Source organism: Sebastes fasciatus, chromosome 7, assembly GCF_043250625.1.
Source record: "Sebastes fasciatus isolate fSebFas1 chromosome 7, fSebFas1.pri, whole genome shotgun sequence".
Classification (NCBI taxonomy): domain Eukaryota; kingdom Metazoa; phylum Chordata; class Actinopteri; order Perciformes; family Sebastidae; genus Sebastes; species Sebastes fasciatus.
In genome coordinates this window covers 21,465,355-21,484,567 of record NC_133801.1, presented here as the reverse complement: position 1 = coordinate 21,484,567, position 19,213 = coordinate 21,465,355, and the positions used below count along the sequence as shown (strand labels likewise).

The window sequence follows — 19,213 nt, the reverse complement described above, 5'->3', positions numbered from 1 at the left end:
TCACTCTAGCTTTAAAATTAGCATTAAAACGAATTTGCGTTAACTTTGACAGCCCTAATTTCTACAGAATTCAGTAATGAAAGAAAATGACTTGAAGCTTGAAATCACTATGAAATGTGGATTATGATATACAGTACAGGGTTGACGGTGTTAAAGATTTGATTGTGTGAAAGCGAGATTGAGACAGAACAAGAATGAAAGCAGTGAAAGGGGGGAGACATACATTATGAGTCAGACAGATAGCTGGCGGTTTAGTTGCTCTATGAATGTCTTTGCTCACGTTTTCTGGCCTGTTAACCAATTCACGGGCAGCAAATGAGAGGTGAATTGGAATACGCTCACCATGGCCACGGATGAATGGCCACATTAACCTCCCGTCAGCCTGAGACACATTTAACAGAAAGAGAGGGCGAAAGAGAGAATTATCATCTCTTTACATGTTCATCCGCGCTCTCCTCACATCCCGTTTGATGTAAAGTGACGTTCCTGTCAGTGTGTAAAATCTACATACCGTAATGCCAAGAATACATAAACATTAATCCTCTGACCTGCTCTTTCTTATCTTTCCCCCTCACTTCTTATTCTGTTCATTGTCACCTGCATATTTTAATCCACCTGGCCATACTTGTCTTTTCTCCCTCTTCCTCACCGCAGTCCAAGCAGAGTTCGTCCTACTCGGACAGGGACACCACGGAGGACGACTCCGAGTCTCTGGAGGACATGGACTTCGTGAGTCGACAGAAGAAGCTGCAGGCGGAGGCAAAGCTGGCCCTGGCTATGGCTAAACCCATGGCCAAGATGCAGGTGGAGGTGGAGAAACAGAATCGCAAGAAGTCACCCGTGGCCGATCTGGTCAGTACCAGAATCATACAGTAATGCTGCCTTTGACTGTGAAGTTTTACATCAATAAGGAGGACAACTTTAAAAAAAAAAAAAAAAGAAAAAAGCGAACACATGTCTAAATTTCTGTATGACTCCTATATTTTTATACATTACAAAAATTCATGTCAATGTAATGGACTGGGTCAAGAGTTATATAGTTTTATACAGATATGGTTAGCATGCAAATACAAAATCAATGCACTTGAACCAAGAGATCCGCTGATTTATAGGACATGTAAGAGTAGAGTTACTCCTAAAAAAGACAAAGGTGTATTTGCTGTTTCAAGCTTTTGGTTTTACTTTAAAGGACCAGTGTGTAACAATTAGGGGGATCTATTGGCAGAAATGGAATATAATATTAAGAAATGTGTTTTTCTTTAGTGTATAATCACCTGATAATAAGAATCGTTGTGTTTTCATTACCTTAGAATGAGCCCTTCATATCTACATAGGAAGTCTTCAAACAGTCCACCATGTTGCAACGCCATGTTTCTACAGTAGCCCAGAACGACAGCGACAAACCATACACTTTTAACTTTTCCTGCTATGGGCCAGATTCGATAACGTTGCTTGCTCCCGTCGCCGCCGCTCTCTCTCTCTTGCTTCACCACTCACTTCCCACGTACACACACACACACTCTACGCACTGGCTCTGCTCTTAATACCGTAGGGTACTCTTATAACACGTACAACGCGTTTTTGCGTCGGCCACCGTAGCTCTCCAACACGCTTGGCACACGGGAGAGGTTTCAGTTGGTTTAAATCTCCTCACCTCACCGCTAGATACCGCCAGATCCTACACACTGCACCTTTAAAGCAGCTATAATCAGTATTTTCATATTAACAATGGATCACATGACTTCTTGTATGTGAAAGGGGTTTCTTGTAGTGATGAACTCACAGACTCTGCCGTTCCCCTCAGCTCCACAGAGCTCTATAGCATCTTTCAGCTCATTGTTTAGGTTTTCCGGCTCTCTACTTTACTGTTTTGGTTCATTCTCATCGCCCTCATCAGTGTAGTTTATCGCAGACCAGCAGCTATTTTCAGCAGAAACGCTTTAAAAGAAATACTGCTGTCCACTACCTGCAGCTAAAGAGCTGGATATTTTTCCCAGAGTTGGTGGAGAGGAGAGTCAATATTGGACTCGCCTAGTGGCCAGACACACGACTCCAAATGAATGCTAATGTTGCTCCATATCTGCTGGGTGTGTAAATCGGCAGCTGCTTTCTCACAAGTTCACCATATTAATCAGAAAGGTGATAATATGTTAGTGTTTACAGCTTGTTTCCTCTGGTTTCCTCTTTGGAAAGTGGCCAAAAAAAATCTGTTATTCCAGGTTTAAAACCATCATCATCTTACAGTATATCTACTGATGGCAAAAGCCTCTTTACTCTGATCAATTATTTTGTATAGCGGACATAAATTATTGTGTAGGCCTGTGACATCATCAGCCGAGTCGAGTTGGCACACTTTATATTAATGGACTGTTGTGTCCTAACACCTCTACCTGCTCCTGGTGATGGTTTTAAAGCAAAACCAGAAGCTTAAAACAGCAAGTATTCCTCCTTTTGTTGAATTAAAACTGATTCTGTCTGACTGACTCAAGCGGATGATTTAGGAAGAAGACATATCATTAAAAAGTCATATTTTCAGCTGTGTAAGATAGCTAATTGGAGCAGAGAGCCGCCAGATATGATGTATAACAATACATACACATCATTTTCTTTTTTTGGTTTTGGAACAAAATGTCAGACAAATTATGGTAATCATGTGTCATGTAACATTCCATGTTTCTGTTGACAAAGATCCATCATTTGGTCCATTAGTCAAAGTTGGTGAGAATAAATGGGTGGGTTGTGATTCAGTAGCATATGAGTATTATATGTTATGATGATGACACAGGAAGCCCCCCCACCCCACCCCTGCTTTGTTCCCTCTGCCGTCATTTAGAGGAAGGAAGGTGATGACGACCCTGCTCATCATTATTTCATCCGTTAATATCTGCCTCACTGCCTTTTCAGGAGCACACACACACCAACACACTCACAGACTTATACCCACTATATTTCCACCCGGACTTGCAGGCAGAGCCGCTTTACTTATTCAGAGCAGAGAGGGGCAGCTCGGCCGGGTCCATCTATAATTCATACGCCGGAAAGCATTGACTTCAGTGTTTAGGGATGTAGCAGTGCTCAGCAGTCAGAAGACATCACTGTCACATCCAGACGGAACACACAGTGAATATTAAGATGTATTAAGGCTACAGCCGCCTGCCATGTCCACAACACCAGAGATCTATTAAACTGTAGATGTTACATGTAGATCTAAATGATTCCTAACCAGGGGGTACTTCTGCAGTGGCCTGGGGTGCGTGGAAGCATCGGAAAGTAGCTTAACTAATGTGAATAAATGGAAATTATCAATTGATTGAAATAGTCAGCTAAGAGAGGGTAAACATGTGAAATGATTAGCTAAAAGTAATGGGAATAGTTATCTAAAATTAATGGATAAACAGTTGAAACAGATAAATGTAATAGATAAATAGATGAAATTGTTAGCTAAAAATTAAGATTTAAACATTAAAATTAGTAGCTAAAAGTAGTGTTTGCTCGTATATCGGCTGATCCCGTTAGGGGTCGCCACAGCGAATCATCAGAGATGCCGAATACCCCTCTCCCCATGCGATCACGGGGAGGACATGGGTCGCAAGATAATTACTGGGGGTCACCAGGTGGTTGTGTAGAAAAAAAATAGAATAACATATTTTAGACTGGGGAATGTTTTTTTTTTACATTACATCACCTGTACCAGTCATATACTTTCCCTCAGAATAGATTTTATTGAGTGTATTTGTGAGAGTCACACGCAAACTGACGGGGGATTTCCGGCAGGTCAGGGGAAGAGAAAAAGTCACGGAACACATCAAAAATCCACAGAGCCTGGAGCACATTGGACAATGTCTATATAGGTGCTAGCTGTTAAAATGAAACAAAACTGTCATCACAAACAAAGCATTATTTATATCACCTATATTTATTAATCAGAACAATCACTATAATCACTCAAAATCAGCAGGGGGAGGCGTGTAGAAACAGCTGTTTATGCCGGGCGGAGCTGTTCATGCCGGGCGGAGCTGTTCATGCCGGCCGGAGCTGTTCATGCCGGGCGGAGCTGTTCATGCCGGGCGGAGCAGTTCATGCCGGGCGGAGCAGTTCATGCCGGGCGGAGCTGTTCATGCCGGGCGGAGCAGTTCATGCCGGGCGGAGCTGTTCATGCCGGGCGGAGCAGTTCATGCCGGGCGGAGCTGTTTATGCCGGGCGGAGCTGTACATGCCGGGCGGAGCTGTTCATGCCGGGCGGAGCTGTTCATGCCGGGCGGAGCTGTTCATGCCGGGCGGAGCAGTTCATGCCGGGCGGAGCAGTTCATGCCGGGCGGAGCTGTTCATGCCGGGCGGAGCAGTTCATGCCGGGCGGAGCTGTTCATGCCGGGCGGAGCAGTTCATGCCGGGCGGAGCTGTTCATGCCGGGCGGAGCTGTTCATGCCGGGCGGAGCAGTTCATGCCGGGCGGAGCAGTTCATGCCGGGCGGAGCTGTTCATGCCGGGCGGAGCTGTACATGCCGGGCGGAGCTGTTCATGCCGGGCGGAGCTGTTCATGCCGGGCGGAGCTGTTCATGCCGGGCGGAGCAGTTCATGCCGGGCGGAGCAGTTCATGCCGGGCGGAGCTGTTCATGCCGGGCGGAGCAGTTCATGCCGGGCGGAGCAGTTCATGCCGGGCGTAGCTGTTCATGCCGGGCGGAGCAGTTCATGCCGGGCGGAGCTGTTCATGCCGGGCGGAGCAGTTCATGCCGGGCGGAGCTGTTTATGCCGGGCGGAGCAGTTCATGCCGGGCGGAGCTGTTTATGCCGGGCGGAGCTGTACATGCCGGGCGGAGCTGTTCATGCCGGGCGGAGCTGTTTATGCCGGGCGGAGCTGTACATGCCGGGAGGAGCTGTCCATGCCGGGCGGAGCTGTTTATGCCGGGCGGAGCTGTTTATGCCGGGCGGAGCTGTTCATGCCGGGCGGAGCTGTTTATGCCGGGCGGAGCTGTACATGCCGGGCGGAGCTGTCCATGCCGGGCGGAGACGTGATTATTCTGGGGTGTCGACAACTCAAAAAGCTTGAAAATCACTGATCTATAAGAAATAGATACAGTAGACATAATTAGTTAAAAGCAATGGATGAATTGTTGAATGAATTAGCTAAAAGTAATAGATAAACAGTTGGAATACTTTGCTGAAAATAATGCATAAATAGTTGATATAATTAGCTTTAAAGGGCCAGTATGTAGGATCTGGCGGTATCTTGCGGTGAGGTGAGGAGATTGCAACCAACTGAAGCCTCTCCCGTGGCAGGAGTTTGTTTTGTCCAGTCTGGGTTACTGTAGCAACATGGCAGACTCCGTTAGGGGGACTCGCTCCATATGTAGATATAAACGGCTCATTCTAAGGTAACGAAAACACAAAGATTCATATTTTCAGATGAATATACACTAAAGAAAACATACTCATTAATATTATATTCAATTTCTGCCAATAGATCGCCCTAATTGTTAAACACTGGTCCTTTAAGTGATGGATAAATGGTTGAAAGGTCCAGCTTGGTAAACATTGATAATTGAATTGTATGAAAAAATGATCAAATGACACTCCACCTAATATATAGTATTTCTTAACAACCACATTAAAATCAGTTCAAATGAACACATTTGGAACATGATGATGTGTCAATAAAGAGGTATTTAAGCTCTTCTGATAAAGAGATGGAGGGCTACGTCAGACAAAAAAGGTCCAACAACAACCGCTCTGCTGTTATACTGCTGCTGCCAGTTGGTTTAATTCAGTTCCAACTAAACTTCATTGTCCTACCCGCTCATCAAGGGCAAAGAATGGGAATTCGGCCAGCGCAGTAAGCCTGCATCCAACTGTCTGCCCGCGTGCGTGTGTGTGTGTGTGTGTGTGTGTGTGTGTGTGTGTTTTCCTAATCCTGAACACACAGAATCACAGAGAGAAAGCAAGAAAGTCATCCAGAGAAAACAGGGGAGAGATTTAGATTCTACTGTAAAACCTCAATTCTTTCTCTCAACTTCTTTCAGAGAGACGTGTACTGTAATTCCTCAATCTGATATTGAGTCATTGCTGGAGTTTTTTTTAGCTGGTATTGAACACCAAGTCAATTAACATTGTAATCAGACGTATGATCACAGAAACTCACACTTCAGACCTCAGACCTCAGACTTTGTCTTTGACGTCACATTTCTCTCTGTCACCCTTCTATCACCGCCTTGTGTGAGTGTCCTGTCACTCGAAACTGAAACTGACACACACTGTTGCCTCAAGTACAGTTGCATCAGAGCCAATGTGAAAGTGAAAGAGGGGTGAGAAACTAGCGAGAAGAGCCAGCCAGACGCCCACGCATGCAAACACTTTAGAGTGTGGCACATGCAAAGAGAGTGAGCACACATTTTCTCACCTACTGTTTGTCAAGACTGGAGATATGGAGTGGGAGGGAAAGAGAAAATGGGTGTTGGAGGGAAAGAGAAAGAATGTGGACCGGTTGGATAGGAGTGTTGACAGAGGGAGAGTCTGGTAAACATAAAGCAAATTATCTGCAACATTCGTGCCTGAGAAAGCACACACGCGATGCGTTGTGGTTTTATTGCATGTTGTGGCTACACCCTGAAGTTGACTGAAGCAACTGCTGGTGGCAGTCAGACTCATTAACACATACACAAAGCCAGCTCATGCTCATCTATTAGTCAATACAATCATTGGCACTAATGCAACTCTGAAACTTCCAGGGAGCTGAGTTAAACGGAATTCTTTTCATTTTCACTCTTAGGGGAAAAAAATTAATTTCTCACCCTCTATTGTCACTCTACCTTTGTCTGTGATTACGTAACTAGTGTTTCAATACTGTATTTCACATGAGTGGGAAGACATGGAAATTTTCAAAGTACCAGTGAAAGGAGAAATCATAGTGTAAATATAAAGGGAGATATGAAGTCAAATGAAAACTCTCAGGAAGAGCAGCGTCACTGCTGGCCCCTGCTGGCCCCCTGCTGGAGAGTGAAAACATCACAAAGTCACTGAGTTCATTATTGCGGTTTATTTGTATAAAACACCGTCAACCTGTTTGTGACCATACAGCAGTTTCTTCGTGGAATCCCCCAACTTTACAGTCTCCCTACGCAGGGTGGTGAACTCCTTGAAGAAATACTGACATTCCCTTTTGTTTAATCTGTGGCGTTATCAGGAGAAGCCACGAGACCGATCCAGTATCGGTATCAGTGCATCCCTACCAATAAATAGCAATTGTACTCATTACCGAATAACCTGCTGATTATTCTTTTTCAGTGAACAGATTAATTGTTTCGTATAAAATGTCAGAAAATAATGAAAAATTACAATTGCCAGTTCGTTGAGAGAGAAAGTCAGACGAACCTCACATTTGAGAATCTGGCACCAGTGAATGTTTTGCTTGATAAATGATTTAAAAGATTGATTGATTATCAAAATTGTTGTTCAACTTATTTTCTGTCAACAGATTGTTTAGTTAATACAGCTGACCAATTGTTTCAGAACTTTTTTATTTAATGATATGTCTATGAATTTCAGACGATAATAGGTCCATGAATTTAATAATGCGTTGTATCTTTTTGTCGCAGGAATGAAATTGTTTGACACGAATGTCCTTAAAGGGAATTGCATAAATATCTGAAAAACTAGTCATACAGCACGAAAAGAATGGGGTTTTTGTAGCTGAACCTTGTTTCAAACTCCAGATAGTGAAAGCAAAATGTCTCACGTGTCTTTTTAACCGTGTCTGTGTTTTTTTCGGCAGCTTCCACACATGCCTCACATCAGCGAGTGTCTAATGAAAAGAAGCCTGAAGCCCACCGACTTGAGAGATATGACGCTGGGGCAACTCCAGGTTATAGTAAATGACCTGCACTCCCAGATTGAGAGTGAGTTGACCACACACACACATACAGTTCAGTACATACACACACATCCACTGACACTGACCTATACTTTCAATTGCAGAAATGAGCAAGTGAGCAAATGGGGAAAAACATGCAAATACATACTGACCCCTGTTAGTCAGTTCAAAGAACTGTACCAGTTAACAGTTTCCCCTGAGCATTTACTGTCAGCACACTGTACACATCATTGATCCTGCTACTCAGGGATGAATAATATAATCCCTCATCTAAAGTAAAACAGCTCCAAAACTCCCCATCAAAAATCATCAATCAGCTACTTTTACTTACAAAACAGACTTTCCCCTTTAAAACCTCTTTTACATTTGCTTTTACAAGTTGAAGGAACAATAGCTGAAACATATGATGTAATGTAAGGTCAACCACAACCACTGATGTGTGGTCTGACTATCAATGCTCATAATGTTTTCGATGGCTTTGTGAGGTCGTTTTATGAACCCTAGTGGAAGATACTTTACTGTATATCATGTAGATTTAATGTCCACCTGCTTTGCAATATTGATACGTCTGATACGATGTTTTTTATTATATTATCTACCACTTCAGGTCTGAATGAGGAGCTTGTACAGTTGCTGCTGATTCGGGATGAACTACACATGGAGCAAGATGCCATGCTGGTTGACATAGAGGACCTCACCAGGTGATGAAGCACTTCATGAGGAACTTATTAACTGCACGAGGAAGAAAAACTCTGTTTATTTAAAGAAGAAGATTGGAAAGAAATAGTCTATACTTTTGTTATTGTCAAGAAGTCTTGTGAAAAAAACAAAACCAACAATCAGTCAGTCCATCTCTCAGTATTTTCTGTCTCTCCTATCCGGTCTGTTGCTCTCAAGCTGTGTTCACTCTACGAGCAACACAAGTCATTTTCAATGGAAGCCGGTGACATGAAGCTACAAACTGGCAACCGACACTTGTCGCTGCGTGACGCTGCGTGATTACAAATAAAGCTGAGCGCTCAAATGACGCGGTGAAGTGTCAGTCACTCATATGTTTTTGTTTTACCCTGTTTCATTCCATCTAAAGGAATTGCCATTAGCCAGTTCCCAGTGCTACTTAGCAGCATAACTACGTCGACGAGCGCTCGAGCAACAACAACTACGGCGACTTGTGGACGTTTGTGCAGAAATAAATGCTGCAGCTCCTCCAGACCAACAGAGTTTTTCCGTGTCTTGTGAAGTGACGGGGCTCCGCAGCGAGAAGCGTTATCGTGTCCGACCGGGTGCCGGTGTCTCCTCTTTTTCCCTCCAGCTGCGATCGGGAGGCGATAACGTTACTCGCTGCAGAGCCCCGCTGCCTCAGCATGCGCTAAAGAAGGAAAAGCCAACACTAGGATCAGCAGTGATTCATGGAGAGACCTTCGCCTGGTCAGCTAACATTACTGCCAAGCAGCTGAAATATAGAGTGATATTGTGGTTTTAGCTGACGTGTGTCGCCTCACTGTTTTGAGCGATGCTCGTTCAGGTATATTTAGAGCGAGCAAGCGCAAGCCCGACGCTGACTTTTGTTGACTTAATGGCCACAGGTGTCGCTGTTAACAAGCAATTCTGAAAGTTACAAATAGTCCCTTTAATGTTGAATAGTTTTTTGGACAACGGACAGTATTTGTGAATAGGATCAATTCATTGTTGGTTTTGGTCTTTTCTCAGGTTTTGTTGACAATTAGAAACATATAAAATATCACCAGACATCCTTTAACTGACTGTATGTTCCTTTTCTTTTTTTGCAGGCATGCTGAGAGCCAGCAGAAACATTTGGCCGAGAGGACCCTATCCAAATAAGATGCCCGTCCCTGCTCCACCCCGCTCCCCCCTGCCAAGCTAAGCTCCCGCTCCAAACCAGACTTTTCCCCCTCTGGCCATTCCACCTCTGCCCCGTGTCGATCCAAATCCTGCCCGCTTGTCCCAAGTATTTTGCTCCTCGCTGCTTCCCCGTCTCCCCACGTCTATACCTTCCTGTCCAACCCACTGGCTCCAGTGGTAGCAGCAGCACAGAAGAAGGCCACCCTCTTTCATTTGCTTCTGTGGTTTTCTCCCAGCGCTAAGGACGGAGGAGCACTTCCTGCTTCCTGGGAGAAGAGGAATCTGATTGTGTGTTGTCATGGATTCTGTCCCCAGCTTCCTGTGCAGTGATCGGCCTTGCTTTGCTATTGTTTCTTTTTAACTTTCTACATTCGCCACTAAATTATAACTGTTCAAATGCAAAAATTGTGGGAAAAAAAATTAAATAATAGTGAAAAAATTAGTAGAAAGTCAGTCATGAGAAAAAAAGAAACAACATTGTATAAAAAAAAAAACAGATGGAAACTAACTTCTTCAGACCATTTTAAGTTGGACAGTAATTTTAAAGTATTTCAAAGTCGACCTGTTTTTATTCTGCACAAATGGTAGTTTTCAACTGAGAAATGTTTATTTGAAGGTGCTAAAAGAGTGTAAAGGAAACATGCCTGCCTTGTAGTGGAGTCGTAGCTTTTGGTAATACGTTCACTCTAATTGCTCTTCAACATTTTGTGAATGTTGATTTTCTGACACGAGTCATTTTAAATGAATAAGTGTGTTAATATCGTTTTCATCCTACTGTAATCAGAAACTTTATTTGAGGGAAGAAATGTTTATGTACAGATATGTAAAATAAAGAATAAACTTTGTTTCATATATGTTGGTTTGTTGTGCAGTATGTTGCATGTTGCTGCAAGTCAGCTGCACGAATTTGCATAAAAAATGCAGCCTTCCTCTTTCAGTGGTCGCAACTGCAGCGAGAATAAAGCGCCACCACATTACACATAGCATGACTCAACTCCCTATGTTTCGGTTTTGCCTCATCTTGGCATTGTTTGTCTCTCACTCTCTCATCTGAGTCGTTTTTTGACTGCTCTTAAAGGGACTCCATATTAATTTGGACAACCCCTTTAAAGTCAGAATTAGGATTTGATCTTTCACATGAAAAATGACAACTTGTGGACTTATACTGATGAATGGTCAGTTGTTCAACAGAAATGATGGCTTGGACGGTTTAGTAATGAATACAATGTTATTTTTTTCATGTAGAATATGATAAATGTGTCTCTGAGAAAGTCCCCCCCCTCTCTCCCAGTGGGTCCTCTGACTCGTCATATACTGCATTCAAAGAGCAAGTTTCACTCGTTGATGGTCCTAAGGTGAAGCAAGCCAAAGGCCAGGAAACTCCTGTCAACCACTCACTGACCACTTCAGTTTCAGAGAGTGCACTCTCTTAAGTGTGTTAAACACAAGTCGATCACAGGTCCTGAAAACTGGGACTGGAGGGTGTAAAGAGAGGATGAAGTCATGCTTTATGTATCACCTTGTGCAATTCTCAGATACTGAAAAAAATTGATTAAAAGTTCATTCTTGACCTTGGAAAAAGAAGTTGGCAAAACAATCTCCCCACAAGGAGCTTTCAATCATATCACTCGATCTTCCTCAGCAAATTAATAAATAAATAATTAAAAAAGTTGATATTGAAAGTTAATTCTCAACCTCATTATTACAACAAACAAGCATAAAGTGACTTATTATATTATACATGTGTTATAGCAGTTATAGATATAGATAGGCTCCATATAGATTTAATAATGAACTTGATGAGAAATTAGCCAATATAAGATATAAATGCAAAGATTGTCGCTCGAAATCAATTTAAAATATTATTTATGCAAAGTTTACATGGATAAGTAGCAGTGGTGTAAGAAGTCTTCAGATCCTTCACTTAAGTAATAATTTCACAATGTAAAAAGCTATGTTTCAAGTAAAAGACCTGTATTCAAAGTCTTTATTACACTAAGTAAAAGGTCAGAAGTAGGCTATTATACGCAGAATATAATTATAAAAAAGTAGGGCTGTCAAAGTTAAAATCATTTTATCGTCACTAATTTCTTTAACGTATTAACGCAATCGATCTTTCAGAGGTTGTAGCGGGCTGGAGTGAAGATAGTAGCATCATATGAAAATAGAAAACATAGTCCATTTGGTACCAATGGATTCCTTAGGAGGCTCAGTAACGCTCCAAACTTGCGCTAAATTTGGGCAAGGAAAAACTGGCATGGCCATTTTCAAAGGGGTCCCTTGACCTCTGACCTCAAGATATGTGAATGAAAATGGGTTCTATGGGTACCCACGAGTCTCCCCTTTACAGACATGCCCACTTTATGATAATAACATGCAGTTTGGGGCAAGTCATAGTCAAGTCAGCACACTGACACACTGACAGCTGTTGTTGCCTGTTGAGTTTGAGTTTCTATGTCATAATTTCAGCATATTTCTTGTGCTAAATACCTGTGAGGGTTTCTGGACAATATGTGTCATTGTTTTGTGTTAATTGATTTCCAATAATAAATATATACAAACTTTTGCATAAAGCAAGCATATTTGCCTACTCCCATGTTGATAAGATTATTAAATACTTGACAGATATTCCTTTATGGTACATTTTGAACAAATAAAAAAATTTGCAATTAATTTGCAATTAATTACGATTAAATATTTTAATCAACTGACAGCCCTAATAAAAAATAAGTGCTCATTATGCAGGTCCTTTCAGAGTGCTGTATTATTATATAGCCTAGTTGTTTTATTTATTATCAGTGATGCATTAAGCAGCATTTATTACTGTAGCTTGAGATGGAGCCAGTTTAGGTACTTTGTAGCCCATATTGGGTAGTTTATTTAATCTATAATATTGCATGATATCATATTTTATTAGCTGATCATATCTTTTGCATGGAAAATCTTAATCAGCAAAGGCTGTGAAGTAAATGATGAGTAACAAGAAGGAATGTCTCCCTCTGAAATGTGGAGTAGAAGAATAAAGTAGCCTATTACTAAATAGACAGTACTCAGGTAAAGTATAAGTATCTCAAAATTGTAGCACTGTAACACACACATTTACAGCACTGGAGCACCGAGTTACTCTTTTCTCTATGCCAGTTCTGAGGTCTCTACACTGGCTCCCTGTCTCTCAGAGAATTGATTTCAAAATACTCCTGCTGGTTTACGAAGCACTAAATGGTTTAGGGCCAAAATACATTTCAGATCTTCTGCAATGTTATGAACCATCCAGACCTCTCAGGTCATCTGGATCAGGTCTGCTTAGTGTCCCCAGAGTCAGAACTAAACATGCAGAAGCAGCGTTCCGTTTTTATGCACCAAATATTTGGAACAAGCTCCCAGAGACCTGCAGGACCAACTCCAACTCTGAGTTCTTTCAAAGGTACCATATAATAAAAAAGTGAGATTTTCATGTTTCTTTATTATAAAGCAGGCTTAAGTTCTGTATAAATACTGTGAAAGTATCGAAACACTCAATCCACAGGGAAATACACATAGCCTGTATTCAGAAACTCTGCATTTGAAATAAGCTGTCAGGATTTCTGCCTATTTGTGATGTCACAAATATACAATATTTAGACCCTTGACATAATTTTATATGTAAACATTCTAAATGTGTACCAGTTTATTCCTGGTTGCAGTGTATGGGAATGTCATCAGCTGACAGGAAGTACACATGGACCCAAACTGTTGCCTAGCACGTAATTCTGTTGAAATTCCGTCAAAATGCGCTAAAACGGAGCGTTTCAGACAGAGGTTAAATACAGGCATATTCAGGCGGACAGTATGAGGAAAATATTTTTTTTTTTAAACATTACAGCATGTAAACATGTTCTAGTAGAAACACAAAATACAAGTATGAACCTGAAAATTAGCATAATATGGGACCTTTAAAACAAAGCTTAAAACTTTCCTGTTTGCTGCTGCCTTTTATTAAACCAGATAATGATCTTACGTATATACTGCACTAGGGCTTTTACTCTTATGTGTTATACTCTATTTTAGCTTCTATCCTATAGCTTTTATTTGTAGCTTGTTTTTATTTTCTAATCTTTAATGTTTTTATGTTTTTATAACTGTTTTCATTATGTCTTAATGTTCTTTTGCACTTGGTCGCAATGTTCTTGAATGTTTGTGTAAAGCACTTTGAATTGCCCTGTTGCTGAAATGTGCTCTACAAATAAAGCTGCCTTGCCTTAAATATGACATATCTTCTTTATGATTTTTAGATTTCACTGTTTTTTTTAGAATATTTGATTTTCCAATTTTTTAGTTAACCAAATATACAAAACATACAAAACACAAACTCACACAAACATGGCTCCAAATTCCCTCCCTATATCCCAGCCACATACAAACTGAAAAAGAACCATGCTCAGAAGGAATACAGGCTAGTTAACTACAAATTGAATTAAAGAAGGATATAGAAAAAAAAAAAAATTAATACACAAATAAAGAAATCATAAATAACGAGATGCAGTATTCTGACTTATTCAGATGACTAATGATGTATCAAGTATGATAATTGATCTTGAATGTTTATGTAAAGCACTTTGAATTGCCCTGTGGTTGAAATGTGCTCTACAAATAAAGCTGCCTTTCCTAGGAAGTGTTGGGTTTCCTCGTTTTCTCTTCTGCCTGATCTTGGTATCCTGGAACAGAGCAGTCATAAGGCCACCGCCCACCTGAGCTGGGCAGACGGAAAAAACCAAACGAACCCACTGACATTGACTGGACCAGAGTGCGTGGGTTGTATTGGTCAGACAGACACGGGACATAGAGGTAGTCAGACAGGATGTACAACCGGAGGTGCACCAAAACAACAATCATTTTGTGAATGAAACAGCAAAAATGACGCTCTCTGGGTTTACCTGCCCTTTAGTTTACCGACACAGCCCAGCACAGTGTCGCTTCATTATCAATAAATGACCATCATTATAATTAGACTAACTTAGACTTATGACTTCGCAGGTTTTGCCAACACAGCCACAAAAACAGCAAAAACTTTCCACTGCTTCACTGTGATGTCACTCTGAGTATTGCGTGAGAAACTCTCTCTGGATTGCAGCAATGTGTGTGTTGAAATGTGAAAATGAAATTGCACACATTGCTGATAATCTCTGTCATTCATGGAGCCTATATTGTTTTTATTCTGGTGTATTTTGCAGGTATACAGGTATACAGTATAGATGCCATACATTGTGGTATAGGGCGATGTGAATGCCAGTTAATCGAATATTAATCACGATTTTGGATTATTAAATTAACATGATGACCTGCAATATTTAAATCTAAAATGTGAAAAAAGGACTTAATTTTAAGTCTTATTTTGATTCAAAGATTTGGTGATTATAGCAGGAATGTAGCACAACATGAAAGTTTAATTTTTGGTAAAAAGGTTTTGGTATAATTTTATTTTGGTTCTGGGAGATTTATTAGATGTACAGTATTAACTGGAATGTAGCAGTGAACTCTGTTTATTTAAAATGTGGAAAAATAACATATTTTGTCCCTGAAATCAATAATAATAATCCTGATAAATAATCTGTATATTGATCAAACTAATCGTGATTATCATTCTGGCTACAATAATCATGCAACCTTATTCCCACATGTTGCTGCTGCTGCTGCTGACAGGACCAGATGTTTATCATCATATAGGCTATATAATAAATATTCCTGCAAATCTGCACTCTTTTTAGCAGTCAACTTTTTTAATTTGGACAAATAATATTCTGTTTTAGCAGTTACCATATTTGTTTTACTCTATTTGCTTTTACTGTCTGATGTTCTGTTTTAACAGTTACCATATCTTTTACTTTATTTATCTGCTTTTATTGTCTTGTGAAGCACTTTGTAACATCTGTTTTGAGAAGTGCTATATAAATATTTTATTATTATTATTATTATTATTATAAATGCAAAAGCAGATTTAAATAGTTAGATGCACCCATGTGGAGTTATAATAGAGGCGCCACTCATCTATTGCTTCATATTCTAAGGAATAAGAAGTCAAATCAGTATGCAAATTGTCTAGTATCTAAATCTATACAGTTACATCACACTTTGAGTCTACTTTTTTCCCGTAGTTGCTTTCACTCAAAAAAAAAAGGAGACAAACAATGCGACTTCCCTTTTTTTTTTATTCAATCGTGTACATGTGAGCTGGAGAATCGACGACAAGGAAATAACATATGACGTTTTAGTTTTCTTTTTGCTGGCGCTCCTTGCAGACCAGCTGAGGGAATCCCCCCTACCACAAAGATGCATATAAAAACAATGAGATAAGAAGGCAGCAACTCAGTTTAACTGATTTACCAGACCAGACCAGAGATATCTATCAGATCTGATCACAGAGAGAGATGGCATACTTTAATTCCTGTAAGTCAAACGAGCCCAGTATCAGGTTCTCCCATACTTCTCTGCTGTGTTTTGTCATGCAGCTCTTGTGTAAAACCATGAGAGTGTTGATGCTTATTGTTATTCTTCTCAGACTTCTCCAGCTGTGTGCTGCTGCTGTTGGTGACCTTGAGCTGGCGCACATCCACAGGAGTCCCAGTGCCTACTCCGAGAGCAGCAGAGGAGTGCGGAGGAAACTGCTCTCTGCGCTTCAAGGAACTCCTGCTGAATATCCCAGAGCTTCTCAGCAGCGTGAGTACAAATTCACTGCCATCATGGTTGTGTTGTATTTTTTCTTTCTTTTACTCTGTCACACACACTTCTGTGGTTTCATTAATAATGAACACACTGTTAAGAATTTCCCAGTAAAATAACAGTAAAGAAACTGGCAGCAGGGTTGCCTTTATGTTAATGTAAAATTAACATTATTATACTGTCGCTGAAATTTACAGCTTTGTACTGTTAATGAAAAATACAGTTTTTTTTTATTAATTTCACAGTATTTTACAGTTAATTTACTGTTTAAAGATAAATCATATAGCTGTTTTTCCACCTTTCTTTTACATTATCTAACTGATAATGCACTATTTAGTTGTTTTTTTTACATTCATTTTAATAAGCATTATTGTTTGCCTAGATGAATAGACTTAGCAGGTTACAGACATAGGAATAGTCACACTAAATACAATTAAAGGCACTTGTTAGGAAAAAGGCTATAATAGACTTGTTGACACTTTTCCCAAAATGTCTGTCTATAGCTGCTACAAGCACAGAATGCAAACTATAACAACATGTGAATGAAGAACAGTAAAGCTAATTCACTGATTTTACAATCATGTACAATGCACAAGCCTCACATGAGCAGATCAGGTCCCAGAATTAAAACAAATACTGCATGAAACTGTTACTGATGATACTTTAGACAGCTGATCAGCAGTAAAGTGATGTTTTTTAAGAATGCATTATAGTTCAGTTAAAAAACGACCTATGAGCGTAACTTAACATGTTTTCTTTTGTATTAACAGTAAAGCACTGTTTTTAGCAATAACAGGTTAATACTGTTGAAATCCTGCTGTAAATTAACAGCAATTGTTTACAGTGTATGTTTTGTATTACAGGATGTTTTGTGGTATGGCATCAACTCTGATCAAATGGCTATCAGAGAGGTGAGGAGTGCTGAGACCCCACTGGCCTGCGCACCCACTCTGACTCAGGTGATACTATGTTGATTTATCTGTGATATGAATTCAGAATGATCAAGATCATTACTAAAAGTTTTTTTTTAAAAACACTCTACTTTAATTATCTTCACATTTTGTGTATCCCCAATGATTTATTTTGTGCAAATTTTTCAAAAGAGGATCAAATAGTTTTTGGGGATATTGATGGAAACAGCCTCAAGTCTCATAATTTCAGCTCAGCTTGAACTTTTATTTTAGTCCACGTTGTATAATGAAGTCATATAATGAAGCAGAGTCAATCGGGAGCTGTCTGTGTTTCTGAATATTTTCTCTTTAACGTTGATTTTAATGTGTTTTGTTGTTTGGATATTATATGTATTTATTTTGTATTTGTTTTATGTTATGGCGTCTGAAACTTTAATGTATGTTTAAATGCTGCTGTCTTGGCCAGGTCTCTCTTGCTAAAGAGATTATTAATCTCAATGAGTACTACCTGGTTAAATAAAGGTTAAATACATTTTTAAAAAATAAGTGTATGGTCCAAAGACACTTATGAGGACCGGATTTGACCAGTCAAACAAATTGCTCATATTTATTATATATATTTTTTTTATCCCACAGAATTGCATGGAAAGAAATTCAACTTTCAATGAGGTAATGCTTTAGAAACTATTTTTATTAAATGCTTTTTAGAATTATAAGACATTCTAAACCAAATCATAAATTACAAGTCTGGTATCTATTTTACTTAAATAAAGCTTTACATTTGTTATTTACTACACATCAGAATCAATATATTTTACATTATACACCCATTCAATCACTTATTCTTCTAATTTTTATTTTATAAAGTAGACAGATGGGTGATTTTTTTTCTTGTTTGTCTTGACAGAGTGAATGTCTGAGGAACATCATGAAGGACATTGCCCACTTTGGTGCTGCTATTCAGTCCTACCTCGAGTCCCCACTCAGACTTCCTGAGGAGGAAAATAAACTTCTGAGTCCAACTCTGGAAATAATACAGTTCCTGAAGGTGTGTTCATCATGCATGTGTGTGTGGGAGGGGTAAAAACAGAGTTGTGATTTAAAGACAGAAATAGTGAGAGAGAATCTCCTGGGAAATAACATTTGAAAGTCGCCTGATGAAATCTTCCTTGGTTTATACAGAATTGCTCCTCGATGCCGAAAGGAGAGAACGACTCTTCAGAGGTATTTTTCTATTCCTTCTTTTTTGTTTGTTCCCTAATTACTCCTCATCTTTCAACCTTTAAGAGGAAAACTGATATAAGATCTGTCCTTGAACTTTTTGTTTTTTGGCAAGGTTGAGTATTCATGTTGTTTTCTCTCTTGTGTTGTCTTTTAGGAGAATACTGCCCAGATGTGGGGAGATAACCCCTACGCTAACAGGCTGGAGATGCAGAAGATGATGAGGGGCTTCTACGTCCGAACCATCACCATCAACCGAGCTATGGGCTACATCTCCTCAGGAGACCACAGGCAATAAACGTCCTGCGATCTCATCACCACCATTACCAACCAATACCACAATATCTCTACACCTTTAATTCATCACAACTGATCAAGCTCTCCTGATCATTCACTACCATCATTTACATCTACCGACCAAGTAGTTCTGTACACTGCACATGCTGCACAATACTATTTATTTGAAATCTATTTATTACATTTATTTATTTATTTGATGGCCTGTGGTGTTATTTATTGTTATTTATAATAAAGTATTTTTTGGTATCATGAAGTGCTGAAGTGATTTTTGAATGAAACTGGGTGCAAATGAAAGAAGGGAACTGATGACACTTTAAATTAAGTAAAACCAAACTTTCTCTTGTTTATTTATTCAGTCAAC

The 19,213-nt window shown here is 39.9% G+C and overlaps 2 protein-coding genes across 7 annotated transcripts in view; both read left to right on the top strand.

Moving 5' to 3' along the window:
* schip1 (schwannomin interacting protein 1) overlaps positions 1 to 10,578 on the top strand; it is a 262,826-nt gene extending 252,248 nt beyond the window's left edge. For all 6 annotated transcript variants that reach the window (XM_074642227.1, XM_074642229.1, XM_074642228.1 and 3 more), the window contains 4 exons: positions 655 to 852; positions 7,763 to 7,886; positions 8,469 to 8,562; positions 9,652 to 10,578. In XM_074642227.1, the coding sequence (XP_074498328.1) occupies positions 655 to 852; positions 7,763 to 7,886; positions 8,469 to 8,562; positions 9,652 to 9,703 (468 nt within the window). In that variant the 3' untranslated portion in view covers positions 9,704 to 10,578. The remainder of the gene's footprint in view (positions 1 to 654; positions 853 to 7,762; positions 7,887 to 8,468; positions 8,563 to 9,651) is intronic.
* A 5,410-nt stretch (positions 10,579 to 15,988) lies between these two features.
* il12a (interleukin 12a) lies at positions 15,989 to 19,098 on the top strand. The gene is made up of 7 exons (XM_074640606.1): positions 15,989 to 16,147; positions 16,260 to 16,417; positions 17,284 to 17,379; positions 17,968 to 18,000; positions 18,239 to 18,379; positions 18,514 to 18,555; positions 18,710 to 19,098. The coding sequence occupies exons 1-7, from the start codon at positions 16,129 to 16,131 to the stop codon at positions 18,848 to 18,850; spliced, it is 630 nt and encodes a 209-aa protein (XP_074496707.1). The 5' UTR covers positions 15,989 to 16,128; the 3' UTR covers positions 18,851 to 19,098.
* The last annotated feature ends 115 nt before the right edge of the window (positions 19,099 to 19,213 follow it).